This window comes from Athene noctua, chromosome 17 (assembly GCF_965140245.1).
Source record: "Athene noctua chromosome 17, bAthNoc1.hap1.1, whole genome shotgun sequence".
Lineage (NCBI taxonomy): Eukaryota > Metazoa > Chordata > Aves > Strigiformes > Strigidae > Athene > Athene noctua.
Genome location: NC_134053.1, coordinates 3,403,109 through 3,418,871, shown reverse-complemented (window position 1 = coordinate 3,418,871; position 15,763 = coordinate 3,403,109). Strand labels below are relative to the sequence as shown.

Below are 15,763 nucleotides of genomic sequence, written 5' to 3'. Positions count from 1 at the left end.
CTGGTCTTGCTTTCTCCTTGCTGCCAATGCCAGTTTAATCTAGCACTTCCTAGTAGGGCATTCCCAGGCGTTTACACTAATGATGTTCTGCCTTGATACAGTCACAAGGTGAGAGGACCGGCACCCCCAGCCCCAAGGTTCACCTGCAAAAAGTTTACGCTCCCAAAAGTGCAAGCCCGTCTGCCTCGAAATCCCACACCACATCCGAAATGAGATTTTCTTCCAAAAACGAGGCTCTAACTGCTGGAAGTCAAAGGCAGCATGTCGGATACCAAGTGAGTTGTGATCATTTATTCACCCATGAAACCAGAGCAGGTAACTTACACACAGCACCTAGGGGAGAACGCAGGCAGTGAAAACATTTCAGCTGAACCGTAGATTTTGTTCAGCACTCACTTTTCTCAGCTACTCTTTGCACAAGGACACATGTAACAGCAGTGCAAGGACTTTGCACCATTAGACCTCTCCAACTGAATCCTGGATTTTTCCCCTCTGCCAGCACCAGAGTAGTTGAGTCTAGAGAGCAAACAGCGACTGTAGACAGGTTAAACGCAAGGACATGTTTTAAATGGGACTCCCAGTTCTATACTGTTTAAAATGAGCACAGAGGAGCTTCGCCTACATTTTCCACTATTTTTTGTACCCCAGTGTTCATAAAGCCAGCATTGATTCTGAAAATGTCACTACTAAGAACAGATATTATTTCATCGTGACTGTGCTACTCCCCTCAGCGTGTTTATAACACAGTCAAGAGAGTCTTTTATTTTTTTTCCCCATTCTTACTCTTAATTTCAAGTACAGAATAAAAGTGAAATGGGTGGAAACTTACGTCTTCAGTTAAGTCATTACAAACAAAACGCAAGTTTGTTCAACAGAAGACCATGATTTATTGGCAGTTATTTTGAAACACGGATGACTGAATATAATAAAAAGACATTTGTAAAAAAAAAAAAACAAAAAAAACAGGAAAACAAACGCATCTCATCTTTAACTGCATCACTTGAAGGCATTGATTAAGGGGACACCATGTGCCGGCAGTTCCTGGTGCAACTGACGGAACAACATGGCACATTTGTTCCTTTCCTGGGTCTTGCCTAGGGTGTGGAACAGCCGGGCTTGGAAGTAGAGAACATCTCTGAGCTGCTCTTTGCAGTCCACTTTGGCAAAATAAGTCTTGGCTTCATTTAGATTCAAGATTGCAGATTCCAAAGCTGTGGAAAAAGAAGGGAGACAGTCATATTTAAGATAGTATCACAATAACAACTCCAAGCAGCACAGCTCAGTTCTAAGGCGCACAATTAGAAATTCCTTAGCTTTTCAAAACATTTTGTGTCTTAGCAACATGGTCTTTCAGCTAGTTTCTGTTATTCAGCCTTTGCTGCAAAATATGGGTGTGAAAGTATGCAGATAAACAAGATTCCATCATAAACACTATAAATACCTATTGAATAACTAACTCCAAATTAATTTCACCATCCGATAGCTAGGTAAAAACACACTCTGCTGTATCACTTAAACTTTTTTAACAGCGATGGTGCAGCAGGACTCCAATATGTACACTGGTTTGCACTTCTCAACTTCTGAGCACAGTTTCAGTGAGGAGAATTCCTCTTCACGCTACCTTCAATCTTCTTTTGTGGAGTGTAGGAAGCCGCAGAAGCCACCTGACATTTGGCCACCAAGAACATGGCACAGCCTTTGTCCAGGACAGCTCCGTGGGCCAAGACAGGTTCTATTGCCATGTGCAGAATATTCAGGGCTTGTTCAGGAATGCCAAGGATCAGCTGAAAGATAAATACTTGCTGGTCTAATACCAGAATCCACTGGTGAGAGCAGCTTCTTCAGAGAAGACCAACATAAGCCACATCTGTTTCTAATAACGTAACACACCACAGGCAAGGACGTAAATTTTTTCCCCACAATCTTCTTTTAAATCTAAACTTATTAGTAGAAATGAGCTACTATCTGAAATGATTAGGCATGGCTTCTCTGCTGCAGTCAGTGCTGACAACCCCATCTCTGCCAGCTCAGAATAAACATTATAACTGAACTCCATTACAAGTGTTATTTTTAATTCAAACTCATGCCAAACCGTGCTACTAGAAAACCAAAATACTAGCAGAAAAAATAACAACTAAAGAAATGAAGGCAGAGCCAATTTGCCTGCTTAATTACATGCAATAACTACACATCTTACTAATATACATGAAACTCAACTTTTAACAACTTCCTCAACACATATTACATTTAGAATATACTACTTCAAAATCGATAATTTAATTCCTACAAGGCTGTGTTCTTAAGTCTCACAGGAGTAAAAACAGTATCCAGATCCCCAGAATAAATGGTGCCTTCAGCCCTGTGAAAACACAAATCAGACATACCTGGGAGAAAGCCAAGTTCAGCACAGTTTCAGAAGCCAAGTACTGCAGACTGTATTCTCGAGAGAGGGCAAGAGCCTGCAGCAGGACGGGCAGCGCTATGGTATGACATGAGGATCTCCAGTAGAGCTCTGCTATTGACAGCAGCACACTAACCAAAACAGGGCGAGAGAATTGCAAACGTTTTCTTTTGATGAAAGATGTCCACTTGTTCCCCAATTATTCCATCCCTAATGATATGGGTTTTATTCTGAATTACATTACTGCATATACCATAAAATTCAATTACACCCTTAAGAGGAGATGCCACTGACACACAAAAGATTAAATAACACTGAAACTACTCCGAAGGTTAGGACCAGGCTACAATTACACACGTTTCTATTCCCTATTTATTTTGGATGCAGTGTTTCCTCCTCTCCCAAGTCTTCACAGAACTTTAAAATAAGTTTTCTACCTTTTAGCTTCCATATTAAAGTTTACTAGATTTCAATTCCACAATATTTTGAGGATTCCTCCATACCATGATTAATAAATTATTCTGTAATCTCCAAATCATAGTAGGTAATCTGAAGACTAGTGAAGTCTGAACACAGACAAATTGAAACGGCTGATTCTCATCACTGCAAAGTGGCTTTAATAGTCTGAAAATTAAACATTCTTACCTAATCACCATCTCAGTGTTCTTGATTTTCTGGCAGTGGATCAACAATTTCTGCAAAAGTTTGTGTGCCTCTGACATTTGATTTTGGGCTTTCAAGACAATGGCTTTTCTGCCGTGGTAGAAAGAAAACATCACTGATCATATTTTTATACTTTAGATACAATTCTGCTCTTCAGAACACAGTAAAAGAGGTCTCTCTTTTGTGACCTCTGTTTGTTTTAACTGCAGAATGGCATTCTGGCAAGGCATACGCATGCTACACACACCGGCAGGGGGGAAAAACAGATATCTCTGATTCCAACTGGACAACTCACAGGCAGAAAGGATCCAACTCATAAATCAGCTTTAGATAGAAGACAGAGATTGCCAAAACCAAAGGCCAAAGAGGCAGCAGACGCAAGAGGGCATGCAAGCTAGAAAGCATAGGTAATTATTTGTAAGAAAACCAGGTATGAGGTCAAGTAGCTAAAATTGGCTTGAGCTAACGACGATATGGAGCAACAGGGAAATGAGAAACAAATACACAGCAGTAGGGGATGTGTACAAATGCCCTGAGCCCAGACACTGAGTAGAATATTTAAAGATCAGGGAAATCACAAACAATCCAATTCCAGAAGGACAAGCATCAGGTCCCACAGCTTGAATACTGATCTTCCGGCTTACTGGCACTGCTTATGTTTTTAGGTGTTTTGCCTCATTAAAAGCAATTTCTTGTTGATTTTCAACAGTAAGTTGTTTTCTGTACACACCAAATGACAAGTCTTAACCCTACCTACTTCTAACACGTCGTTCTCATTTAGAAACAAGAAGCCATTAAGGTGAGAGAAAAATCATATTGTTCCATTTTGTAGATGTAGAAACTAGGACACAGAGGAAGACACTCAAGCTCAGACCAGGCTATGGGGTGTAAAATTCTGCTTTGTGCTTAGGCTGGAGGACAGTTACCATGGCAGATTTTGAAGAAGCATTTTGTTTTCTCACAACAGATCTACAGCTCTACAATAACACCAACTTCAGCAGTGCTATTCCAGTTCTTAAAATGTCCAGAGAAACAACTAGAAGTTATTACTGCAGGACACATTCTAATGGAATAAGCACTAAAGGTTAGACAACATGACCACAATTAGTTCTGGAAAGGGAAGAGCACGTAAGCACACATGACCACCAGCAATCATTTTGCTAAATTTTTCATTATCTTCATAGAACACACCTGTGAGCCTATGCAGATTCATGATTTCTTACCTGTATACGCCTTCAATGCTGTTAAGTGCTGTAATTCCTGCTACAAGAGAATCTGCTATATGATATCTGCCATCATTCATGGCTCTCTCAAACTGGATTTTCTGATCAAACAGCATCCAAAGCTAAACAAAGAACATTCAGGAACAAGTCTTAGAAGTTGTGCCTGCTCATTTTCTAATCCCAAATTAGAACTTGCTTTTTATTTTCCCCTGTGGATATTTATGTCTAGACACAACTCATTCCACTGTCCAATTACTGTATTTACTAAATTACTGTCCTCAATGGAAATGCCTCACTGTCTGGATTAATGCTTCAATACCAACGCTCACCTATTTGACTGCATTTTAAGTAAAAAAAGCTCATTTAAATCATTATTAATGCTTTGAAAGAGTAGAATTGTTCTGTAGCAAAAAGAGAAGGACCAAACCATATTTCATGGAATCTCGAACACTCCGAAGTAAATACTGTCTTATAGGCCCGTGTGTTAACGTGCTTCCCAGTCACACAGAAACCAGCCTACTCTCTCAGTTATTTCTGGATTGTAATATATCAAAATAAGTAGCACTAATTAAACAGAACTTTGAAGCTCCGAATCAACGCAGAGCTTTAATCCTGTATGTGCTCACAAAGGAGATGTATTATTTCTCTGTCAATGGCATTTCTATTTAAACAGCTTTTTCTTAGGAGGCTGTGGTGAGACATTTGTCTAAAACAGAGGCATCTTTTTCATGTTTCTGTAGAAAAGTTTATGCCACAGCTTCCTGTGAGGTCAGGAGCCAAGTGGAATTAGCAAATGTGTAGCCTTAAGGAAAGCATTCAGATGCAACGGAATTCAGATCCTATTGTATAATAGTTACGTAATTTACAGGTTAAATTATAAATATTCTACCTGTGCATGCTGACTATTGGGAGGGAATCTTTCCTTCAGATGTTTCAATATTTCAGAAGCAGCTGCAAAGTATCCCTGCAACACAGGAACAGCACTCTGATTAATGCACGCTGGGGCAAGCACCACTCCCCTCGATTTCAACACAACCTTCATGGACAGAACTTGCCAAGCACAAACCCTGCATTTTCTTCACCCCCAACGCAGACATTAAAGGCAGAACAAACCACGAGTCAAGTCTCGCCCTCTCTGTCAATAACACCCACGCATCTTCTCACCCAGATGACATTTTGTGCAACTAGCCATAAAACTCACCTGCTCTGCGTGTAGCTCAGCCAGGTGACACAATACTACAGCGAAGGACTCTGTGTTATTCTGCTGAACGCCCACATTCACAGCCTCCAGACTGTTCATGCTCAGCAGTGTTTGGGCTTGTTGAAGTGCCATGGTGCTTGTGCAAGAGAAACATCTTTTAGCTTTCAAGCAACAAAACAACCACCCTTTTTAATCTATGGTCTTGTTATGACAACAGTCTACATTTTCTGGTAAGACAGGGGCCTGGGGGAGAATGAAAACCTGTAAAACAACTGCTATTCAGGAACTCTGCACTATGCAGGCACGTCAAGTACTACATACCAAAAGCTGCACACAGCCTAAGCACAGAGATGCTGAAAATGGGGGCACAGGAACAACTTGTGATCTATTTGCTGCTACTAAATGGAAACTCAATCCCTTCTCCAGTACGAGTTTTAAAGGAACACAAGAGAATGGAAATAATTGCACTCAGCCTGTACTGAATCACAGTCTGATTGCTTTATTTTAGTGCACTGGAGAGACACAGTCACTTGTTACACCTATATAAATAACTCAAAATGCATTATGTGCTAATAAGCACAGTGAGCTAACCCAAGAGGTCAAAAGAAAGAAAATACCTGCGGCCGTATAATCTCCAAATGGCAGTCTTCTGTGCTATACTGATATCAATAAGCTCTGACAAACTGTGTTTCCAGTGCAACAGATCAGAATCTTTTAAGGCATCCATTAGTTTGTTGGCAGCCTTTCCTGCAAAAGCTCTTTGCTGAACCAAGGACTGTATTCCCAGGGAAGCAAGGTACTGGGAAGGAAAAAAAAAAAAAAAAATACCAACAGCATTGAAAGACTAATAGAGTACAGGATGCTTACAAATTACACCGGAGCAAGAGTTCTAAACTAAGAAAAAAATCCCAAAGAGGTGATGTTATTCAGCACAGACAAAGGAACGCTGCTCGAGGCATTTCTTTAAATACCCACTTATGCACACCCACATGTATGTGAATGCCATTTTGTCAGATGTGAAAGGTAATTTCCACTCCCCCACACAGAAGTCTTAAAGAGGATGACAGGGCTTGTACTTGGATTTCTCCAACGATGAAACAGCTGTGAAAACACAGAGCCTTCCCTCCCCTTCCCCACCAAGCAGTCATGTCTGCTCTCGTCTCCCAACATCAGCAGTTTAGTTCCTTTTAGAACAATTCTCTTAAAGAGTTTGCAGATCTTGAGGAAGACAGAACTAAACAGCCAACAGATTCAGGGCACAAAATTATCTCAGGGGAGGGCTGCCTTGCAAGATTTCACAGCTGGGACAGAGCTATAGAAGTAAACATGTGTTCAAAGCCCTGCCAGAGGCATCAGCACTGAGTTTCAGGGAAGGCAGAGGCTTAAGAACCTCCCTTGAGCCCCAGCAGATTGTGCTACAGGCCAAAGGCCAAAACGGTCCACAGGGCCAGGCTAGTAGCCACAGAGAGTTTTTCTGTTTGAAAAACAAACAAGTTAGGAGGAAAAACAGTGAGCCTGGCAATAATGAACTGGCATTAAAGCAACTGAACTCTGGTTTGTTAACGTGAAGAGAAAAAACAACAGTAACAGCTACATTCTGGAGTGTTAAAACAGATCTGTCTAAATTCAGTGATGTATTTTGAACAGACCAAAACCCCAAACCCTATCTATCACACGTGCTCTCCTCACCGCATGTCTTTGTTCTAGAATAAAGTTAAGGATAAATGAAACGGACTTACTGGCAACCCAAAATGTAAGGATTTGTTTACAGAGTGCTCCAGCAGAACACAGCTATCAAATATCTTCTGCTCCAAGATGTACAACCAGCTCTATCAAGGAAACAAAGATAAAATCTCATTGCAAATAGCTAATGGCTGCAGCACTTTTAACTTCTCTCACTTTTTGCACAGCCCGCACAAAAACTCACTGGAAAGACAAACCACTTTTTAGAATTAATATGATACTAAGGAAACTTCTATTAAATGCTGCACAGCAAAAGAGATCAAAAGTGCAGCTAGGCTGGGACACTGATACTAATGCACAGAAACCCCATTATACAGTTTGCTGCAGAAAGCAGTATCTCAGGAGTTTGATAGCACTGACGCCAATTCATTATATCAGTTAATTACAGAACAAAATATAGAGGAACCCAAGTCCTTCCCTCCTCCTTTTTGTTTGCTCAAAAGAAGGTTGATTACACTCTGAGAATCCAATAGAGAATAAAGAGGAAGTTTAGGAAATACTTTGTCTCTTTAAAACTTCTAAGACTAAACTTCGAGCTGAGTTGTGAGTTGTTAATACTGTGGGATCACAATTCCTGTTTAAGAAAGTAATCAATCCTTCATTGCAACAAAGCCATCCCATGATCTCCCTACAGTTTGTTGCTCTGGGTGACCCATCTGCCAGAAGCAGTGTCATCCTGCTGCTGGACAGTCACATTTAAATTACTGATGCATTTGATGAGATACTATTGTAAGAGTGTTCACCGGGCAAAGGCTCAGATAACAGAGGCAAAGGTGACTTAACCTCTGTTTCAGCACAACTATCTTACCAGGCAGTGCTGCAGGCAAACGTGGTCGTTAGACTCCTGCGCAATTCGGATGGCTTCCTGAAGTGCAAGTTCAGCCTGCTGGCTACCAGCAAACAAAAAGGGAGAACGTATCAGTATTCCCACAGGGCTTAAAACACAGCATTATGATCCAGAGACATACTGATCTAAATTATGCATATCGCACTCAGAAGATAACTGATTTTAGAAAGCCTGTATTTTCCTCCTAGCACTTTAGAAGTATATTCTAGTCTTGAGGATAATTTGCAAGCCACTACAAAAATGCAACTGTAACCCCTAAGGGGGCTGTGAAACCCTGTCCAGGCCAGCCTGCCAAGCTATTGTTTGAACAGGGGTAACGTTCAGTATCTGCCTGCATAGAAAAATGTTGCTGCTCTCAGTTCTGCAGCCGTCCTTGCCATCTCCAGTCCTTTTACATGATGCATCCAGGCAGCAGTCAATAAACACAAACCATATATGAGATGGGTGAGCCAGCTTTATCAATAAAATAACACCCACCCCATGGCATTTTAAAATTTAAAAAAGCCCAGATGGCTTCTTTTTCCTTTTTTTAAAATTATTCTTTCTTTCTATCACCAGCTCTATGTTGATTTGAACGTTAACAGAAAAGCAACCACACTTTCTTGATAATATAGCTGAAAATAGGCAGTCATGTCCATTGACCTTTCTGAGGTCATGGAAATGTAGCAATTCAGAACTTAAATACCTAGGAACAGTTGCAACCAGACATAGACAAATGTCAACTCTTAACCCTGCTATAGATGGCTCAGTTATTATGGAAACCGAATAAATGTCAAAATAAACCACAATAAATTAAGATCCCAAGAAAATTCCAACCCAACCCAAGTACAGCTGTCATCAAGTTAGAGAAAGCCCCTCCTTCTCCTGAACAGATTTTCAGAAGGAACAAAAGGTCTATTTATCAGCAACAAGATGAATTTTAGTTGCGTGGTACAATATAAGAACTTACTAATGGCCAAACCGGCAGTGCAGTGCAGCCAGGTTCAGAGCAGCATATCTCAGACTCCGACCGTAACCTTCATCCCCGTTGCTTTTGCTTTCTGCTCCAGTGAGAATTAAACGGTCAAAATAATGAAGGAGGCTGTGTGTTGAACTGAAGACATCTTGCACTCTGAGGCTATTTAAGTAGCTTAAATAATGCTAAAAATTGAAGAAAAAACAGCTTTAACTATATAGAACTATTAAAACAAAGGTTTTGTTTATAATTATTGTGTATCTTCTTACTAATAAAGGTTGCCTAACGAGCACAACCCTGAAATACTGTATGGCCAGGAAAGTGCTTGACCAGAAGTTGCAGCAATATTGAGACTACCTGTGCAAAATTTCTGCAAACCTTGGACACAATTGGTTGTTTTCCCTAAAAGGATCTTCCAAATGGTGTCCCATGGGCCAAGATCTGGCCGTCAGAACTATCCCATCCAGTCCGAGACCTCTACGTTGACAGAATGCCTCTATTTATGTGCTAAGCAAGAGTGGGAATGAGGCATGACTCCCACAGTGTCTGCGCTCAGGAAGGTACTCAGAAGCACGAGCACTGCTTCCAAACACTGTGCAAATAGAAAGGAGATGCTAAAACTTTTTATTTTCTTCCTGGTACTGAGACCTGGGCAGGACAGCCCTTTATGTCAGACAAGCAGGACACTGGAGAGGACTTGGGGAGTTGTGAAGTGCAGCCCCTGCTAGTGCAGCCCTTTCAAAAACTTGTCCCCAAATGGGAGCAAAGAAAATCCTGTCTGCCTCAGCCCAGGGCTACCAGGAGGATGAGTTAGAAAGTAAGGCAGGAAAGAGTTGACTGGGAACTCATGGAACTCTCTCAAGAATAAGTTGTCAAGGAAAAAGACAAATGCTCACAGCACAGGTCTGGAACCAACTCTCAGTGCAAGTTGTCTATCACTTTCAGTACAAATTGGTATTAAGCACCAGAAGTGAAGGTCAATAAGCAAAATCAACAGATTTTATTGCACTTAACACAGACTTTTAAACTTGGGGAGCATGAGGCCTGAAATTTCTTAGGAAAATGTGTGTAAAAAGAAGTAAATTTTACTTCAACAAGAATGAGCTCACATAGTCCCCCCAAAATTAAGAGGATTATATCTGTGCAAAAAACCTAGACATGTGGTTAAGTACTTAGCTTAATTAAGGTTTCTGTACCTTCAGGAGTTTCAGTCTGAATTACTAAACATTTACATGCAACTTGCTCATTTTTATCATCTGCTTATATTTCAGTATAGAATAAATTACTCCCAAATAATCCCATTCTAGAGATAACAAATCCCTTTACAACCATGTTGGATGAAGAAAAAAAATACTTACCGCTTCAGCAAAGTCTGGATTAAATTTTAACAAGTTGTTCAATTCCTTTTGTAAAGATGCTGGAGTAAGAGCCTTTGTTTCGTCATTCTTCAGTAAAGAAGCCTGGATTAAAAATGGAAAAGTAAAAGTAAGATAAGTAACTCAAACCAAACTGCAGGGTTACAATATAATTTGATCCATGATTGTCAGTTTGTTATCTGCTTGGAGAGAACATTAGAGATTATTTTGTAACAGCTCTGTCTACTGTGATGCTGAAACATCAGTGGCAATTTTATTCTATACTATAGTATAGCATTCACTTTCCAGAGATCAGAGAGACCAAGTGAAGTAAAAGCTTATTTGAAGAAACGTTTGAAGGTATTTAGAGAATTCCATCAAAGTTTCTCTTTGAAGAACTAATACAACAGATGGCTCACTGGAATTACATGTATCTTCTCACCAAAAAAATATATCATGAAACTAAAATCTATAGTTTGATTCGGGAAGTAGATCAATTAATAAAAATTGGCAATAATTTAGTTCCTAGAATAAGCATCATTGAATAGTGAATAATAAAGACATTTCAAATTTCAGAACCGTCCTAAACATCCTAATTCCTCCATAATACTCTAATTAGGAGGAAAAAAAAATATTAATGGGAGGAAAAAAATGTTAATTAGGAAAAAAAAATAAATGTATACACACAACTGGAGCTAGATCACAGGGGTCTGTGTGCCTGTGGTGCCAGCAACTGGAGTGGGGACCAGAGGTGACAGAGGCCCGTGTGTCTGTGGTGCCAGCAACTGGAGTGAGCAGGAGTACCCGTGTCAGTGGGTGACCACTGGTGAACGTCCACCCAGACTAGGCAGAAAGTCAGATAAACAGCTTGAGCCAAGTATTGAAACAGTGATAAGACGGCCAGATATGCCTCTCTGAATGAGGGAACTAGAGAAAGTCCAGGCCAACCAGGAGGTCCTGAGCCAACTGATGAAGACTGTGGGGCCTTTGGGTCAACAGAGAGATGTGTTTGTATGTGTGGTGTGTCTTTCTGCTGGAGACAACTGGAGACAAGACAATCCAGGGGCCAGTTACTTGATAAACTGAGCCTATAAGCCCAGTTACTGGTGGAATAGAGAGAAAGAGCACACATGTGTGTATATTCCACACGAATGGATCTTCATCCTCATCAGCCAGAGAGGGAACAGGCTAACAGACAGGATGCTCAGCCTCAACACTGGTTGCACCTGGGCTCATGGAGCTGCAGGAGCCTTGTCATGAGCAGGCTGCCAGATTCAACAACCCCTAACAGTAAAGAACTAACAGGACTGAGAAGTTACTTTAAACTTTTAAAATGTATATGAAACATCAAATAATATCTGTATTTTATTTTTTTTAGCAAGCTATTATAAGCATGCAGTGCATTTACTGACATCTGTGCCCATGTGTCTTTCTGCTCCATTTTGTATTTACCAGCTGGAATAATCAACAAAAGTGCACATTTCACAGACATCAACTCTGAGGTGAGCGGTCAGAACAGAAGTGACCTTCTCAGAATCAAGTATAATCATATGGTGTAAAGTCTAGATAAAACACTTTTAGCCCCAGGTGCTCATACTGAGCAACTACGTGCAAGAGATCAACAAATCTTTAACAGACCTAAGAAAACATCTTGTCTGACACTGTGGATAAAATTGAAGGTGAAATTCAGGTTATGGATCATTTACTCGACTTTATTCAGAATTAACATACCTGCTGAGAAAGAAAATACTCTGCTTGTTTCTGGGAAAGAGGCCCGCTGCAAGATATCTCTTCTTCCCTGATAAAAAGCACTCTGGTTAGAAACAAGGCCAGTGAAATAGAATACAAGGAAATATATTTTATTAGACACGCCACGCTTTTGTTTTATAAAGTTTTATGATATTACAGCTCAAAGCATGAAAGGAAACTAAGGGAAAAAAGCTTAATAAAGAATAAAATCCACTACATCAAAGTTAGCAACCCAAATGATTTCACAGTTTTAGCTGCAATCTTCAACCTGCAGAGACCTCAGTCAGTATGAATGTTACCCTAAATACACACGAAAACCCAAAGAAAAACAGCAAATAGAAGATTTGGGGTTAACACATTCAAATGGCTTTGCTCTGGTTTTCCTTTCTTCTGAAGACAGTCACAATGAAATGAACTGACACTCTGGCCGCATAAATCGCTCCAGAAAACAGCTGTTCTGCAAGAGCAGATAGAAGTTTATTCCACGGAAAGGCAGCAACTACAGCAAACAGCCAGAAAGCTGTTAACTGACTCATGCTGCAGCAGGGCATGCACAAACAGGAGTCTATATAAAGACAGTTTAGAAACTACATTTTAACTATATGTATGGATACACAAAATACTGTTAGGATTATTCTTACAGTGGAGCACCTCTTTAGCGGGTGAAAAGTCTCAATATTTGTTTCTCATTTTTGATGTAAATAGACACAAGTTCTTTTATTTGGAGAAGGACAAAAAGAGAAACCAAAACCATTAAGCTTAAACTTTTCCTTAGGGAGGAATCTTTCCTCGTTAGAAGCAGAAGTGACCACTCCAGCAGCTTTGGCACATCACACCCTACCACAACCACAGAAGTCGTTCAGCGCGGGCTCTACAGAAGGGAACTGTGGGCAGCATCTGGCCTTTAGCCTGCGATTCCCTGAGCGAGCATGAGAACAGGACTGCCATCTTCTACCAGACACTGAGCAGAACTGCTGCCATTTACAAGTGTTACCACATGGTGGCACCACGGAAACGGAGAGGCCACCCAGCTCTGCCAGTGGGCAGCAGGCTTTGAAAAAAAACAAAAACAAACCCTCAAGATTAACAGTCCACTATATCTCAATATTGCAGCTGAAGTCGTTAGTGGTAGGACACGCACAGGGCCTAGATGAGCATTCGTGGAGTTCAGAAGGTTTACCAGGATAATGCTTAAGTTTACTCTGAGGTATACGGAAGTAATCTGAAAAAAGAGTAATTCTCTAAAAAAAAGAAAGGCTTTAATATTAATATATCACCTTAAAGGTACATCAAGTTCTTCTTTCTCCATTTTCCCCTCCAGTTCCTCTGTATTTGTCAGTTCCATATCAGTCTCATCAATTCCATTTTTTTTCTCATCGTTTTGAAAATACTGCTGAAGTGCAGTGTAAAGTTTATAGACCTGACTAAAAGAAAGCTTATTGTATGCCAAGATCATATGGCGCAGAAACAGACCTGCAAAGGAAAACATTTGTTATGACAACTGTCTGTAAGGTTGCTGTTTCAGGGAGGAGGCTAGAAATCATAACAACCACAAGCTTAAATGACATTAACTAATCTTGCTTGAGCGTCTCATCTCAGCCTACCAATTGGAAAAACTCAATTTTGCAGGGTGTAAATCTGGTATTAACTTAGAGGCAAATCTCACAGGCTATCTGATCACAGAAAAATTGTTAAGATCAGTGAGAACTGCAATAGATACAAAATTATTGGTTAATATGAAACATCTGAGCAAGAGAAAAATCCTATTACGCAACTTTTACACCTCCCCAAAACAAAAACTAAAGCTGTATCCTGAGTGATAGCTATCCCATCAAATATAGCTTATGGATAACAATTAGTTACCTACTACACTTGTTTTATGAACTTCTGGCTCTGTCCCTGTAAATGAATCTGAAAGATCATCAAAAAATTGTTCCATGTCTTTCAATTCTCCTTCTGCCATAAGTTTTAACCTAAACAGGGAAAAAACACATTTTTTGGGGGTATTAATTAAATGCATCAAATAAAATACTCGCTTCAGGTACAGATGAGTAAACACAAACAGAACCAAGTGGCAGCTAATTCATTAGGCCCAGAAGGTTTTTACACTCATGAGCCAAATCAAAACATATTAAGCATCAATAATAAGCCAAATAATAACCAGGTTTGGGGTTTTTTTCTTCCTTTTTAAAGAGTTCTTTTAATAAAGAGAACGATTAGAAGACATTGTTATTCTTTCAACAAAATAATTTGGAACCCAAACCAGACTGATTTTTAAAACCAGATCTTCTGTATGACAGAAACTTTAAGACGAATGGCTTTGACGTTTGGTTTGTGTACCTTTCAGAACTTATTTACAAAAACTGAGAAACCTGTAGAAGTATATTTTGGCTCCAAATGTATGACTTTTTAAACTGGGACGTTTACACATCCCAGAGCACTTTTTCACAGATATCAGAGCGGATATAGATAAGGCAGAGCCTGCATATAACGGCTTTATCGTCCTTCACAGAAATACTGGTTGTAGCGGCAGTGTTCTCACGTTTCCAACACAAAACACAGAAAGTACAAGAGCGAAGGGATTAACCGAAGAGCGCAAGCAGTTCCTTGGCCTCCAGCAGCAGGGAAGCCCGGCTCGCTCTGATTTCGGTCCCCTCCGCTGAGAGCTCACAGCGGGGGCCAGTGTCCGGCCCTCAGCCGCTTCTCCCACCCCGGCCCCTTCCCCAGACGCAAGAACCCGGTTTAGGGGTTTCCTGAGGGCGGGGAGGGGAGGCGCGGCCCCGGCTCCCACCTGATGTGCACGGAGCTGGCCAGGTGCGGGCAGGACTCCTCGATGGCCTTACGCAGTCGCGACAGCGGCATGTCAGGGCCCTGGGGAGGAAAGCGAAATGTCGCGACAGGCCACAATGCAAGAGGTCCCTTGGGGCCGCCCTCCCGTCCCCCCCGGGCCCAAAGCCCAGGCCCAGGCCCGTCCCCGACCTGCAGCAGCGGCAGGAGCAGCCGGTTGAGCCGCCGCCGCTCCAGCAGGCCGAGCTGCGCGCCGGCGCGGCCCAGCTCGCTCAGGAGCACCAGCAGCGCCATCTTGTAGGGGGTGACCCAGTCCTTGATGCCGAAGACGTTGGCATGCACCACGCCGTTCGTCATCATCGGGTTGAAGTAGAGGCTCTCGTGCACGCTCGCCATGGCGGCACCCGCCCGCCGCCCCGTCGCCCGGGAAACCGGGCTCGGCCGCCAACCAATCGCCGCCGCCGTAATCGTCACGTGTCACACGCCGCGGCCAATCAGATGCGGATCCGTGCGCCGCCACAGCGGGGCCGGCTGGCGGCCCGAGCCCAGGAGAAACGTTCCGGGGAGGGAAGGGCCCGGGCGGCGCCGCCCGGAGCGAAGCGGCCCCCGCACTGCTCCCGCGGGGCCTGCAGGGACGGCGGCCGGCGGCTCGGTGGGGCCGGCGCCCAAACCGTGACCGCGTGAGGTCCCGGGGACCCTCTCACGGCCCTTCCTGGACGTGCCGCAGCCCTCTGAGGAAGGTGTGACCGCCACCGGCGTTGTCCCAGGCCGGGCCACGTGTCCCGGCGCGGAGAGCCACGCTGAGGGGCCCGAGGCACAGCAACTGGGCGAGGACACGG

The 15,763-nt window shown here is 42.2% G+C and overlaps 1 protein-coding gene across 2 annotated transcripts; it reads right to left on the bottom strand.

Moving 5' to 3' along the window:
* Positions 1-874: 874 nt before the first annotated feature.
* On the bottom strand, positions 875-15,329 carry ANAPC5 (anaphase promoting complex subunit 5). Of its 2 annotated transcripts, none has more exons than XM_074921028.1 (17): positions 15,117-15,329; positions 14,929-15,008; positions 14,001-14,110; positions 13,415-13,610; positions 12,120-12,186; positions 10,392-10,493; positions 9,028-9,218; positions 8,040-8,121; positions 7,228-7,317; positions 6,106-6,287; positions 5,489-5,624; positions 5,177-5,251; positions 4,288-4,409; positions 3,047-3,154; positions 2,385-2,532; positions 1,622-1,784; positions 875-1,211 (listed from the first exon to the last, which is right to left on the bottom strand). In XM_074921028.1, exons 1-17 carry the CDS (start codon positions 15,318-15,320, stop codon positions 997-999), a joined length of 2,271 nt encoding a protein of 756 aa, XP_074777129.1. In that variant the 5' UTR covers positions 15,321-15,329; the 3' UTR covers positions 875-996. The 2 variants fall into 2 exon arrangements, with proteins under 2 accessions (XP_074777129.1, XP_074777130.1); XM_074921029.1 differs by having other exon boundaries at positions 6,106-6,251.
* Positions 15,330-15,763: the final 434 nt, after the last annotated feature.

Excerpts from the sequence above, each read along its gene's own strand:
- ANAPC5 (XM_074921028.1), bottom strand. The coding sequence starts at position 15,320 with ATGGCGAGCGTGCACGAGAGCCTCTACTTCAACCCGATGATGACGAAC. Across the intron at positions 5,625-6,105 it reads TGGAGATTATACGGCCGCAG|CACCATGGCACTTCAACAAG; the intron begins GTATTTTCTTTC and ends CTCTTGCACAAG. Across the intron at positions 1,212-1,621 it reads TCCACAAAAGAAGATTGAAG|CTTTGGAATCTGCAATCTTG; the intron begins GTAGCGTGAAGA and ends CTTTTTCCACAG.